The 14,649-nt window shown below is 48.0% G+C and overlaps 1 protein-coding gene across 6 annotated transcripts in view; it reads left to right on the forward strand.

The window, feature by feature from the left end:
- The window catches only part of LOC147901524 (putative GPI-anchored protein At1g61900), a 45,811-nt gene that overhangs the window by 16,493 nt on the left and 14,669 nt on the right, over positions 1-14,649 (forward strand). For all 6 annotated transcript variants that reach the window (XM_087374755.1, XM_087374753.1, XM_087374754.1 and 3 more), the window contains 2 exons: positions 9,574-9,819; positions 9,975-9,989. In XM_087374755.1, coding sequence (XP_087230881.1) covers positions 9,574-9,819; positions 9,975-9,989 — 261 coding nt within the window. The remainder of the gene's footprint in view (positions 1-9,573; positions 9,820-9,974; positions 9,990-14,649) is intronic.

Genomic DNA, 14,649 nt, shown 5'->3' on the forward strand with positions numbered 1-14,649 from the left:
AGAGCGGGAGCTTTGTGATGGAGGTCGTGGGCGACATAGATGGCTGTGTATAGCTCCATGCATAGCTTATAAAGATGTAGTGCATGATCGGCAATAGCAACAAGTCGAGTGCTTGTCGTAGATTATGGAAAGAGACCTTGTTGTGACGATGAGACTACGGGCAGCAGTTGGCTTAAAATACTGGGCTTCATGGAATCCAAAGGTGCAATTCCAAAATGAAGATGACATACTGTTGGTCGAAGAAGGAGCTCTTGTGATTGTCGCCATACATGATTGTGGATCTCGCAAGAAGAAGACTGGCCGATTGTAGTCTAGAATCATAGGAAGGACTTGTGAAATTCTTGGCTGCTTATGTTTCTCTCAGTGTGGGTTCTCTCACAGAGTTGAGGCAGGTTTTGATATAGCATGTTGTTCATGGCAGTTATGAAATCCTGAGGTTGTCATTTTCTGGAGTTTTATGGTTCATGGGTCATCTATGTGTTTCCTGATACGTGAGTAGGAGCTTGTGCTGGGCTGTGTAGTCCACTGGGTTTCTTTCTGAGGTTGTTAGGCTTCCAGAGGAAAATGTAGCTAGTGTATGAGTTGTATTAGAAGGTGTGTAGAGTCAAGGAGTTTCAATGAATGCCTTTTGATTGTGTTGTTCGGGTGTTTTAAACGTGGATGAGGGTGGCTGTGAAGGCGGATTGGGCTCTACTGCTTTTGTCCATCCATCGGTGAGATGGGACCATAACCGCAAACTCAAGACCTTGGCGAGGATCTTGTATGCAGTATCAAGCAAGGTGATCGGCCTCCGCTGTCGGATATCTGACCTATCTCCCCCATTCGGGATCAAACAAATCCACCCTTTGCTCAAGGACTGCGGGAGAAGGCCTGTGCCAAAAATCTCCTGACAAGGTAAACGAAAAGGGGTGGAGATAATCTCCCAGAAGTTCCGGAAGAAGGTCAGAGTCAAGCCATCCTCACGTGGGCACTTCTGGGTCGAGAGAGCCTTGAGGGCTTCCCAAGAAAGGCTCCTCAAGTCTGTTGCATAAGTCCTGCAAGACTACTGTCAGAACGTGATCCAAGCTAGCTCTCGGGCCACAAGACCAGTTGGGGTCATCGTCTCTGTCTGAATGAGCTGGTTGTAAAATCCGGTGGTCATGTCCAAAATCTCATGCGGGTCAGTGTGCATGATGCCCTGCGAGTCTCGGAGATGCTGTAGTTGTGTGCCTGTCGATCGGGGCCTAGTGGTATGAAAGAACTGCTTCGTCATCCTGTCTCCCTGCTGCACCCATAGGGCTCGGGAGGAGTGATAGGAGAAAGCCTGCCGCAACTCTGTGTCCTGAAGCTCGAGACGAGCGCTCTCGAATCTGTCACTAAGCCACTGAGAAACTGGGTCTTGCTCCCTGAGCCTCTCAATGGAGGTGAGGTCTCTCCTCAAAGCCCGCTCACACTCCTAAACGGTCCTCCTCCGCCTAAGGGCGTGAGCCTATAGCTCCTCAGTGCTCCTTTGAATCGCATCGGCCACCCACGCAGCCCAGCCCTCCATCTCTGACTGCTCCCAAATCCCTACCATGACTTGCTGAATCTCCACGTCGTGCAGGAGGTCCTCTGGAATGCGGACCTCCTTCTGGGGGAGACCTCGGCGGGGCTGATCCAAGTGAAGTACCACTGGAGAGTTGTCTGATATCGTGGTACCTGCCAGAATCCCAGGAGATCCGCCTCTGTGTAGTGCCCAATCCCCAACATAGAATCAGTCTAATTTCTCTAGCAATCCATCGTGTCTTCTCTGTCCAAAGGAGAAGAGAAGGCTGCCAGGTGTCTTGCTGAAATCTGGCTCTCTCCACGGGTCTTTGCCATTGATCATGAAAATGAATTGCTTCTAGGTGCTACGCTCTGCTACTGGCATCTCAAAGAAAGAGACGCCGCTCTGTTTGTCTTCCCCAAACTTCAGGTTGTTGAAGTCACCTCCACCGTACTAGGGTGGAAACTGGCTCAATACCGATCTTCCGTGGGCACTTCATCATGAAGGAGGCTTCTACCTCGAACAGCTCCGTACACTTTTGGAGAGGCGAGAAGTGTGCTTGCTCCACCTTTGCCTCTAGCAGCAATCTGATAACTCCTTTCGCCAAGCCAAACACCGGCTCCTCACGCGTGAAGCTCGGCTGAAAGTTCACCTCCACGCCATGGGCGTACCAAAGGTCTAGTCCCTGTGGCCCCATCCACTCGTCCATCATGAGTGTAATCTGATTTCCCAAAATAGCATCAAACACCTTCGGGGACCATTTCTCCAACCCTGTGGAGGCAAACGGAAATCTCCAAACGGGGTGTGTCTGAGATCCCACTGCACTTGTCAAACCCCCCTTCCGGGGCTGAAGGACAACGAGCGTTACCTCCAATGGTAGAGGATAAGAGTCCGGAATCTCTAGATAGTTCCAAGGTCCTAACCTCCAAAAGTCCCGCGGTAAGGGACGCCTAGGCTAGAGGTTGGGAGCTGCTGACCGGGAGGATGAGCCTCATCCCTCAGGATCCCTCCCTGGACGGACTTGCTGCTGTGATGAGGAAGCAGAAGGGGGCGTCATTCTTCCCTTGCCTGCTGGCAAGGGTGTCGAAGCAGAAGAACCTGCTGCTGAAGTGGAGGGGCGGCGGCAGTAGAGGGAGGGGTAGGGACGCGGGGGATAGGGGGAGGGGGGCGGGTGGTAAGAGTGACCATAGAAGGGGGGGCTAAGGGAGAGGGAGGGGGCGGGCGGAACCCTGGAGGGGGAGGGGGAAGTGAAGAGGAGGAGGGGGAGGGTCTGGGGGGGGGAGGGGGAGAGGGAGGAGGAGGAGGGATAAGGAGGACATCAGGCCCCCCTTACTGATCGGGCTTGCTGGGGCTCTGGATCAGCTCCTCTGCGGTCCTCGTCGAACTAGCGTCTGCAGCTTCTGCCATCGTTGCATTTGGAGCTCGTGGGGCTCGTTGCTGCTGCAAGGGTGGGTGCGGAGGTTGAACCTCCGAAGTTGGAGGATCGGCTGAGTGGGCGGTCGGAGGAGGTGGCTCCTGCTGTTCCTCCTTCGAGGCCTCTCGGTCAACCATGTCCCTCTCTCTACGATTGGCCCTCTGCCTATGGCGTTTGCGGACCTACTTGCTTGGTTTCTTTTTCCTTTTTACTTGTGTCCAGTCCCCTGCTGAGGGGGTAACCCATGGGGTCTGAGACTCCTGTTGCTTCTGCATGAGAGGGCGTTGAACTCGGGCCTGCTGACTCTGCCTACTCTGCGGAGTGGGGGGAGGTGCACGAGGGAGGCCATGGGGGCAATCTGTGGGGAGGTGACCCATCTGTCTGCACCGAAGACACTGGCCTGGTAACCCTCCGATCTCCACCCTCTAGCAAAGTGTGCTCCCTTCCAGGGTCTCGAGAAGGATCAACTCCGGGAGGGACTCCGGGCTCTCAACCACCAGTCTGATCCTGGGGACTCCATCATCTGCTAGAACGGAGGCGGCCGTCTCTAGCGAGGACTCAAGCGTTGTGCCAAATGCCTGACCAATGGAAGGGAGGATGGCTCAATATCCTTGGGGAGCCCTGGGAAGCGGAGTGTAGCCGGAAACCATGGAACATGGTGTGTCATATCCATGTCCTCCACTGTGAACCCATGATACCAAGGAAAGAGGTAGACAAGGTGCGGGCCAAGGAGTATGGGGCTCTGCTCCACAAGTGTCGAGGCGGTGTTGGGGGAGCTCAGCTGGATGAGGAAAACGCCTCGTCCATAGATGGTGACCTCCTGGATGTGGTCTCCCTCTAATGCCAAGCTTGCTTGGATCCACTCTCGCCTGGATGTGGTCTCCCTCTAATGCCAAGCTCGCCTGGATCCACTCTCGTACCTGTCTCCGTGTAGGCGTGAGGCCCACAATTCTGCCCACAAGCGCCTTGTCCTGGAGGGACTGAACTGCCTGCTGTACCTGTTGCTTGTCAGCTGGGGAAAGAAGAACCTTAACGGCTGTGGGATTCAAGGGTGCTGCCATAGAGCCCCTCTGGCCAGACCAAGGGTTGCCACCAAGGTTTTTCTTTCACCTTCACAAGCACAAGTACTCCTGTTGTAGGGAGGGAATAGAAAAAAAGGGGAAAAAGAGCGTCAGAGGGGGAGGCGGGGCGAAAGAGGGGGCAAGGACAGAAGAGGAAGAAGGAGGGCAAGGAGGGCGGGGGGTGGAAGAGGAAGGAGGGCGAGAAGGCGAGGGGGGAGAGAAGGAGGGGAGGAGAGGCAAGAGGGTGGAGAGGGGAGCTGACGGGGGAGAGGAGAAGGGCACGGGAGGCGGAAGAGGTGGAGGTGGCGGGGGGCGAAGGTGGAGGAGGAGGAGGCGGAGATGGTGGAGGTGAAGGGAAGCGGGGTGGCGGGAGGCGCAGCAAGCAGAGGGTGGCGCAGCAAGCGGGTGGGGAGGCAGCAGAGGCGGGAGGAGTAGAGGTGGATGGGGGCCCAGCAGCGGGCGCAAGAGGGGTTGCAGGAGTGGAAGGGGCGGGAGCAGAAGGGGCGGAGTGCAGAGGGGGTGGATGGGGTGGAGGCAGCGGGGCAGCCAGGGGCGGCGCGGCGTCACCTCATTTGCTTGATTCTTCTATGAGACTGATGTCAATTTCCCCCGAGGTCCATTTAATTTAATCCACATAGTTTCACATAGCCCTAAGCAGCAGCTGCACGCAGCCCTCAGTGGCTGTATTGTCAGCTCATGAAGGTTGTGTAGTAGTTGTACAATTATACATTTCAACCCAAAACAGCACCAAACATGCCAATGTACAATCAGTCCCTCATAAAAGGTGCGTTGTGCAGGAATTCCATTATTACAGCCCACTGTGTGAGCCAACTGCTGTAACAACAGAACAATCGGCAAAAGTCGCTCCTGCTGTCTCTCATAACTCACATAATAAGCGCCAAGGACTCCACCCATGCTTGGAAAATAATTTTGAGGTAAGCAACACAAGAAAAGCATTGCAGCTCAAGGGCCAGCTTTCATTCTATGAGGATGAGAGAAGAGGATTCACTCTTCCACTCATCTCAGGGACATTGCTAAGCAATTTGTTGTAAAATCAGAGGATTAGTACTCATTGGCACCCCTTCTAGCTTCAACATGACAGCCAGTTTCAGAGTGCCTACAATCCTGGAGATGATTTAGTACTATGCTTTACTAGGAAGAGTACATCATACAAAACATGGAGGAAATGATCAATCCATGGTAAAGGCAAGCGCAAGTTTGAAAACTGCCCCAAATGCAAGTACATCTAATGCATATAGAGCTGGTGGTGGCAATGACAATGCCAGTTTTAATTGCCCAGGGGTCAAATAATAGATTCAATTTTACCTACAGAAAGGAAACATGCCCTCACTCTAGGAAGATGGTGCACTATTATAACGATTGCAAGAAGGAGTATGTTGAAAGATAAAAGCCACAAAGCAAGGAGCCCAAGAGAGTTTAAATAATGCATCATACTCATAACACTAATGAGAGCAGCAAGAACGTGTCATCGCATCTCTTCATAGTAGAGATTTTGAGCAAGGACTGCCTGTGGATGAGCAAGCTTACTCATGATGCACATGCAATTTGATGATAGTGGTGTATGATTTAACCTCAAGCTGGGGCATTTACTTCTTTGCTTTTAGGTATTTACAGGCTTTGCAGTCGTATGTTGACCAGCCTTCTGTTGCTCAAATGATGGTAAGCATCCCACTAGTGAGCAGCGACAAACCATGAAGGTTTCTTTTGTCTCCTACAAGCGTACGGTGTGAGTGGGCGCCTAAGAGCTTTATACAGATGTAGTATTTTCATGGACCTCCTCTCTCTAGCTGCAGGGCAATGGACTCATCTAGCCGGCGAAAGAAACACCCATTATTGTGAAAATACACAATATAGAAAAAGTCAGCTATCCATGAGGCAATGGAAAAAAACAGCTGTCCTGCAATATGTGGGGGATAACACAACCAATGGACTTCTCAATCCGTGAATATGTCAAAAATATTTCTAGGCCAAGCCTTGTAGAAGCATTCACGCCTCTCGATGGTCTTCCTAGAACCTGTTGTACCATGTTCTTAGGTGGCACTCAGGTTACAGGTAATATCAAGCTAGACCTTGATGAGGGTGGTGGCAGGCTGAACCTACTGTCCCCCACCACTAGGCTGCACCACACAACCTAGATGTTCTAGGCGGTGATGCTGGCCACTATCTCTGAGTCTCGGAGTGCTGTCCTCAGGTGTGAACTTCAGTCATTGTAAGGAGTGTGGCACAGAATCCTAGATCTCTTGGCTTGTGACCCTTCCCATCCACCAAATAGGTCATGTCGATGAAAAAAGTGTGCCGCCTTGTCGTCAAGTAGATTTCCATACTCCACACAAAACCTCGTCAAATCCACCACATCCTCACAACAATCCTCAAAGAACACTGTCAATTCGCTTGGCCTGCTAAGTAGCTCCACAGGTAGTGTGCGATTGTCTTCATGTTCCCTATTGTACATATGGGACAATTGCCATCTATCCTCATTTCCTCTAGACATAAAGGCCTCCTTGTGCCACCAGCCAAAAGAAGTAGCTGATCTTCCTCAGCTCAAGGCAAGTCAACAAGCATGACTAGTCATGTGGTACTTGCTGCTCGAGCTAGTGCTTCTCATGGGATGGGGTAGGTGAGGCAGCCAACTGCAAACATATACCAATCTAGGGTGGTGTGCGAGAAAAAGGGGATCTGCTCCATCCTCTTTGATTGTTGTATCTTGGATGGTCGGAACCATTGCAACTCTTCCAAAGGCAGTCCTCCTAGAGCCATAGGCTCCATGGAGTATACTCCTTCTTGCCGTGTTTGGGGTCAATAACCCATTTCTTCCCTAGCTGTCCCACCACTCTAATGCTCTGTCATTTGAGGTGATCCAACTTTTATTATCCTCCGGGTCATTCTCAATAGCCTCTACCAAGAAGAGTATCTCTCTCGCATTAATGCATAAGAAGGCTAGGTCATGCATTTCCTTTAGTGCACATGTTTACCGTGTTTGACTTGGGAAGCTACAAAAAGAGCCCCATTCCAAATAAGTGCTTGGTGTTCCAATTGCTTCTCTACATCATGAACTGGCCAAAAGAAACCACGATGAAAGGTGTTGTTGATTCTGCATCTTATAGTCAATCGTTCCTAGGCTACCTTTTGCATTAGGTGAAAACCAATGTCTGCCAAGCAACCTTGGCTTTGGCATTGTGCGTGCCATCAAAATTTGACCTCAAGGAATCGCACCACCAAGTGCTTGAGCTACCCCATGCATCTCCGATGAAAACACCAAGAGAAGCAAGATACCAAGCCATGGCTAGGAGTATGTGATTGACCAACAAAGCTCTCCTTGTAAATTTGGTGGAACTCTAGTTAAAGAGTTTGCAATGGACCCTCTCTATGACGGGGGAATCTACGTGGTTTCTCCCCTTGGATGTAGCGAAAACAAAGAATATCCCCCAAGAAAGCTTCTCCTCTGTACTTGTAAGAAAAGCAATTGACTTGTGCTAGTTTATCTTGGCCTCAAAAGCCAAGAAGTAAACCTCCAACAGGTGCCTCACCTTCTCCAAGGAATTAGCCAACCTTTTCATAAAAAGAGCCATATCATCTGCAAATTTTGAGTCCAAAAGATGCTAAATGGGGAGGTGCAAACCAAACAACCTTGCCATTTAAGAGCAAAGCTAATACCCCAGAGGCTGGAGCCTGGTCCATAGATAGGAAAAGAAAGGGAGCTAGTGGACAACCTTGCCCCATTAAGCTCGTGAGGGACAAGGCCTCTCTAGTGTGGCCTACTACAAGAATTTGGCTAGAGCTTCATGCATATAAGTAGAGATCCCACATATCCATTGTGCTGAAAAACCACCGTGCTGCATGTTACCCTTCAAGAAGGATAAATTCAGTTTGTCATACTCCTTCTCGAAATCCAAAAGAAGGGTTGCAAGAGGGTGTGACTTCCACCGCTGCACAGATGAAGTTCTTGAGTTGATCCCTCATTGCTTATGGACTTGTCCTAGAGCACAGAGGATCTGGTTGGGATCTCTTCAGATCGTTGGCTTGGGTGCAAAGAAATTCCACATGGGGCATGGTGGCATGGTTGATAGAAGGGGTTCATAACTTTCCAATTGACGAGGTCTCCCCAGCTTGTAAGATACATGGATAGAGCATCCTTGGGATTGAGCTACGTGAGGCAATTGCACCTGCTCTGCATCGTCCCATTCCCTCTCGAGAGGTCAGTGTGTGGGAGACAATGGTCAACACCACAGTGTGGAACGATTGGGTAACGAGATGCAGCCTGGTGATGGCAAGGAAGGAGGAGAAGCTAGGAGGAGGAGGAAGGGAGGAGAGAGGAGGAGGAGGAGGAGGAGGAGGAGGAGATGGGAGGAGGGAGTGCAAGGGTAAGAGCATGCTAGAACACGATAGTGTAAGGGAGCATGGATGCTAGGAGCTCAAGCACATGAACACAAAATTGAATTTGAACACTGAACCCCAAAGAGTGTGAGCCACTAGGGGCCATTGTTGTTGCTATAGGATATCATCTACACCCTCTGCGACACATGGGAGCATGGGTTGTCTGGACGTAGAGTGACCGTCAAAACGCAGAACATTTCTGCAAGGCTTGGCCTGCATGTATGTTCCATATTTTCATGCTGCGAAGGTTGTATAGTCCTCCTCCCTGGTTGTTAGCCATTGTTTCAGAGATTCCTTAGGTAGTGAGTTGGGTTCTCTAGAAACAGGCTGGTTCCTTTTCAGCCAGTTTTCCTTATCATGTTTTCCATGATCGGCAAGGTTGTTTTTTGAAGCATTAATAGAAAATTCTTTTCTCTGGAAAGAAAAAAGAGGCTATGACTTCTATCTCACCCAATCAGTTGCAAGATCATCATGAACTGAGTGGGGGGGAACAGGGGGGGAGGAGGGGAGGGGGATGGTTAAAGGTTTTAGGAGACTGGGGAGGGGTGTGAGGGGGTGTGATGGAGCGGCCTCTACCATTACCCCTCATGATTGATCTTACAAGTGAAATGGAGTGTTACTACAACTATGTTAGCTTTCACATTGGAAATGTAGGATTTAACTGAAAAATGCCAGATATAAGAATCTACTTTCTGTTTCAGCCATGTGTGACAAGGAACTTGTTCTTACCATATGGGATAAGTGCAGATTGTTGTGCAGTTGGGAAGATTCCTTCCTTCTACATGGCCTTTGCATTTGTTTTTCTGAAGACTATTGGTTTCTAATCTCTATTGGTAATGTTGTGGTCCTAATCTCAAGCCTTCTTGACTGCTTCATAATAAAATTCCCTGGCTTATCCCAACTTTGCTCAGAAATTTTGTTTCACTCGAAAGAATTTGCTCGAAGTATGCCTCGACTGGGAGTAACTTAGTTCTCTTGTACTTATATTCGGGTTTTACATTGTATACCTTTGTAGGTCATAAAGAACTCTTAAATGTGATGAACCAAAAGCTGGATTCCTACCTTGGCAACACATCATCTCTTCTGGGACAATTTAAAAATGTGTTGATTGGTTTTTGTTTACTTTACAAGAATGTAATCTTTTGTGCTTTTATGGAGATTTAGATTCCAATCCTGGCATATGTTTGTTGTGTGTGCAGTTTGTCCATTGGTCTTCAAAGATCCCTCTTCAGTTGCAAACTCTTGTAGAGGATCTTCACCCTCTAATGCCACATGTTGTAAGTCCTTGTACAGCTACATCTCAGACTTACAACAGCAAATGCTAATCAGTAATGTGCAGGCTCTAGATTGTGTCACATTGTTTGGATCAATGTTGATGAAGAAAGGGGTAAAGACCAATTTGTACAGTCTGTGCCAAGTTGATCTGAAGGATTTTAGTCTCCAAGGTAATATCCTTTCTATCATGGGAAGCCATTCTCTGGTTATTTGGATCAGGAGATCTATGAGTTTGATTTTTTCATGCCCTGCTTTGTGATATTGAATTCTGAATTCTATTTTTTGAATGCATTGTCACTATACAATATGGCACCTTGGAGAGCAGTCCATGGAGAACAAGGTATTTATTTATCTAAGCTCTTACCTTCATCATTAATAAACATTAAAAAGTTTATTTAATGTTCCAATTTTTCTGGTAGATTTCTTGTTGCTTTGGCTTAATTCCTTTCATTTTGGAGGAAATATTTTGTAATAAGCAAATGGGCCTGCAGCCTGCGTATGTGGGATCTGGCTCATGGCTGAAGATATACCATTAAAAACTGGTGTGGTGGCCTATATAAGCAATGGATTTCTCAACCCATGAAATTTAAAAGGTATATGCAGGCCAAGCCTTGCAAAATTGCTCACAATGGTCAGTAGTCTTCCTGGAATCCTTTGTACCTTGCTTTCATATTGCTCGCAAGGTGTGTATGATGTCTAGCGAGTTGATGAGAGTGCCAGCAAGTCCAATCTGCTGTTCTCCCATCACAAGGCTGCAACGTGCTGCCATATGTTTCAGGCCGTGTTGCTGGCACCATTCTCCTGGAGGGAGGGGGAGCATTGTGTATCTCCTGGCGAGTAACTTCTCTCCACTCACAAAGTAAGCTGGAGAAACTCTCACTATGTGGAAAGTGTGCCTCCCCTCTAAGAGCCAGCCCACCATCCTCCAAGTAGACACTCATAAATGTGCCGAGCCATGATTTGTCCTAAGTGAGCTTTGCCATATCCCCTATGCTATTGAGCAGCTCCATAAGCACTGAGAGATTGTCTCTTGGGCCCTTGTTGTGCACTAGTGGAAGATGCCATGTCTCCTTATTTGCTCCAACCACAGGACAATGATAAGACCTCCATCTGTAGGAGGGCTGCCATGCCCCTCCCCATTCTAGGGGCATTTTGGAGGAGACCATGCTGTAATCAGCCCCACCTCTCATCCTTGAAGGTACATATTGGTGGTTACTATGGATTACGCCTCCAATGGGCAGAAGCTGAAACTACTGCCAGTAACACGGCCAACACTGTGACCACCTTTCTCAATGAGTACGTTTTCACTAGGTATAACTGCCCTCTATAGTTTATGAGTAATCAAAGAACACACTCCATCAATGACATCATTTCCACTCTCCTCAAATGGTACAAAATCTTTTATCCCCAATCCTATGCTTATTATCCTAGGGCCAATGCACAGGAAGAGAGCACAAACAAAGTGTCTTATGTAGATTAATTTTGAAGATCTGCAAGGAGACATCCAAACATTGGGATGAGGCCCTCTTGGATGTCTAATGGGCCTACCGAGCAGCTTCAAGAGCGACGATCAAACACTCTCTATTCCAATTGGCATACGGACAAGAGGTAGTCATGTCATTTGAGTTTCATTTGGGCAGCTATAGGTTGATCACACCTCAAAGGGACTGCTTCCATGAGTCCTACCTTGCCCATCTAGAGGCCTTCGCCCAACTTTGATGAGGAAAGGCGACTCGCATAATTAGCAGTAGAAATTGAGGGAAGAAGGCGAAAGACATGGCATGACTGGCACTTGAGGAAACCAAAGTTCGGCCAAAGGTATTTTGTAATTTTGATTGAAAGCAAAGTCTGTTAAACACAAGGAGACATTAATCTATGCTGCTACCAGGCATTATAGATGGCGAATTCAGAGGACTCATCGCTGGGTCCAGGCTAAAAAAATCTCGAAAGTAATGGTTATGGGGGAGCACTATGGATAAGCGCACTCCCCCCCTCCCTTGTCTCATCATGCCCCCCTTGGCCCCCTCCCCCCTCGCTGCCCTCCCCTTATCCTACTGTGCCTCCCTTGGCACCGCCTCACCCCATACCTTGGTCATCCTGCTCCCCCCCTCTCTCCTTTTTTCACATTTCCTACCTTGCCTTTCCCTTGTACTCCCTCTTGTGCACCTCTAACAGATGCACATCACTTCCCTTATTTTCTCCCTTTTGATCTCTTGTTCCTCCCTCATCGAGTTTACAGGTAGAGGAGAGGCACAACCTATGATAGTAGTGGGACATTGCTTGTAAGGAAGGGAAGTGGGCAGTGGTTTGAGATGGGGGGGCTCTTGATAGGCCTCCGATGGGCATCCAGTGGCTCCCCTACATAGGGGGGCTTTAAGAGATTCAGAGCACCGAGACCCTGACTTGCATTGTTTGGAACTATAAGGGTATCGTGTGAGTAGATCCAGGGAATGTCTTACACAGGATGAAATATAGCCTTTTATACAAATACCTATCATAGCCCAGAGTTCCCTTTGCCCGGTGTCAGTGGAGACAACGTTTTGGGATGAGGCCCGTGAGACAGGTGGAGTACGTGGATCAAAGGAGTGGGGCACTTTACAGATCATCTCTTGTTGAGACAATCTCCATCGAGAGACGTCCTTAACATGCTAGATTTCTGCGGATCCGGATCCATATCCGATGCCCTTCTCGAGAGACCTCTTTATTGTAGTATGTTACTTCCCTCCGAGACCTCACACTTTTATCAAGGCTTATGCGAGAAGGCTAAGACTTCACCATACATAGCCCTCTACCCAGATACCATGGATTTCACGAGCCACAGGGTAGTTCTCCTTGTTGAGGACTTCAATGCGAGGGCGGACACACGTCGGCTATGGCTTCTATTTTTTATCAAGATGATGCTCTGTGCAATGAGCTGTCAACACATTGAAAAGCCCCAAATTCATTGTAATTTCTCACCGAGCCAATGTGAAACAAAACCAACCAAATGCTACTAGAGCTGGCTAGAACAAACTTCGAACTAGTTCTGCAAGTTTGTCAGAAATCTTAAGGTACTGTTAGCTTTGTACAACTTTACAGATAGAAACTGATAGGTGTACGGATTTCGTATGGAAGTCCGACACTGACAATACGGACCGTCGTACAGTATATAGACAGGTATAGACAGTTGCGAAGTTGAGCTATAGTTGTTGAATCTGGTTTGCAAGTTTTGGAGAATTTTGGGGCTTTTGCAATTGCACTGCAATCTAGCAGTGAAATTTGGGGCTTTTGCAGGTAGAGTGCAATTTGTGCAACATTTGGGGCTTTTAGATCATTTGCCCTCTTTTGTATGCAATTTCCTGCAAGAAATGGGGACTTTTGCATGTGGGCTGCAATTTTGCAAGTAAAAGAGCATTTTGGAAGTTTGCAAGCAGTTTTGAACTCAATATGAGTCAATTTGCCGACTTTTGCCGCTTTTTGCAGATTCTATTTGCAGAATTTTGGGCATTAAGCATAGCATTTTGGTGCATTTTGAGCCTTTGATAGGCTGTGACAGTATTTGTCACTGTGGGTAGATTTTCTTTGCAGATTTTACTTGTGCATTTGAAATCCCAAAAAGGGATTTTACTTGGTCAGTTTGCTGTGTTTTTTGAGTTTATCTGCCAAAAATGGCTCAGAACAACCCCAATGAGGTGTTCGGAGTTCTCACACAGGAGGATAAGTTGGATGGCACCAACTACTCCTTGTGGAGTTTCATGGTTCGCAATATCTTGGTTGGCAGACATCTTTGGGATTATGTCAATGGAGATGAAGCACGACCAGATATAGTGGCTACACTTGTCACTCCTACAGCTAGAGGCAGGGGTAGAGGAGCAAATGCAGCACAAGTAGTTGGAGTAGCCGCTCCAGGAGCTTCCACAGCAGAGCAGAAAAGATGGGACTCTAGAGATGCACAAGCTCTTTTAGTGATTTCTCTCTCTGTCAAGAGGTTCATTATACCTCACATTCGGTCATGCAAGACATCTATGGCAGGTTGGGAGATACTATAGAGTATGTTTGCAGCAAGAAATGATGCCAGAGTTTCCTCTCTGAAGCGAGGGCTTTCCCATACGCATATGGATGAGGGAGATTCCATGAATTCTCACCTCACTAAGCTTCAGGATTTGAGGGAACAATTGCTAAATATTGATGAAGCCATTCCGGATTCAGAGATGATCACCACCACTCTGAATTCTCTTCCTGACTCTTATCTTGGTTTCTACACCTCGCTGAATTTGTCATTGAGGGAGGGCAGCAATTTTCTCTCTTTTCACGAGTTGGTAGGACTTCTGTTGCAGGAGGAGCAGACTCCTAGAAATATGGCAACCTGGGCTGGCGAGCATGCCATGCTTTCTAAGTTCAAGCCCAAGGGTAAAGGGCAGCAAAAGCCACATGCCAATCAGCTCATACATCAGCATAAAGCTGATTCAGGACAGCCTTCTTATAAGGCTAAGGGTGATGCAGATAAGCAGAAAAAGAACGGCATTTGTCACTATTGCAAGAAGCCAGGTCATTAGCTAAAGAGAAGAAAAGGGATTTAGGTATGGCTGCGTCAGATGCATCAGCTCCGCATTCTCATGATGGGGGAGATGTTGCAGCCAACTTTGTGGAAGAGCACTATGCCTTTCTATCTTGCACTTCAGATTTTTCACTGGGTAGTTCAGATGCTACAACAACTAATGATGATGACCCTTATGCTTTTTTGACTTGCAGCTATGATCCTTCAAAGGATGCATGCTCTCTCAATGTCAATGAGACACTGAATACTTGGTATTTTGGTAGCGGTGCTTCAAAGCACATCACTTCCAAGAAGAGTCTTTTTGCATCTCTGCACCCACCACCTACCAAAAAGAAGGTGACTTGGGCAAATAATTCTTCTTATTTAGTGTGTGGAGTGGAGACATTATTCTCACATTCACTGATGGCACAAATTTCAGAATTTCAGATGTTCTCTATGTGCCAGGCATAAAGAAGAATTTGCT

The sequence above is a fragment of the Dipteris shenzhenensis genome, chromosome 5 (assembly GCF_047967505.1).
Source record: "Dipteris shenzhenensis isolate YYH24624 ecotype China chromosome 5, Dip_SZ_1.0, whole genome shotgun sequence".
Taxonomy (NCBI): domain Eukaryota; kingdom Viridiplantae; phylum Streptophyta; class Polypodiopsida; order Gleicheniales; family Dipteridaceae; genus Dipteris; species Dipteris shenzhenensis.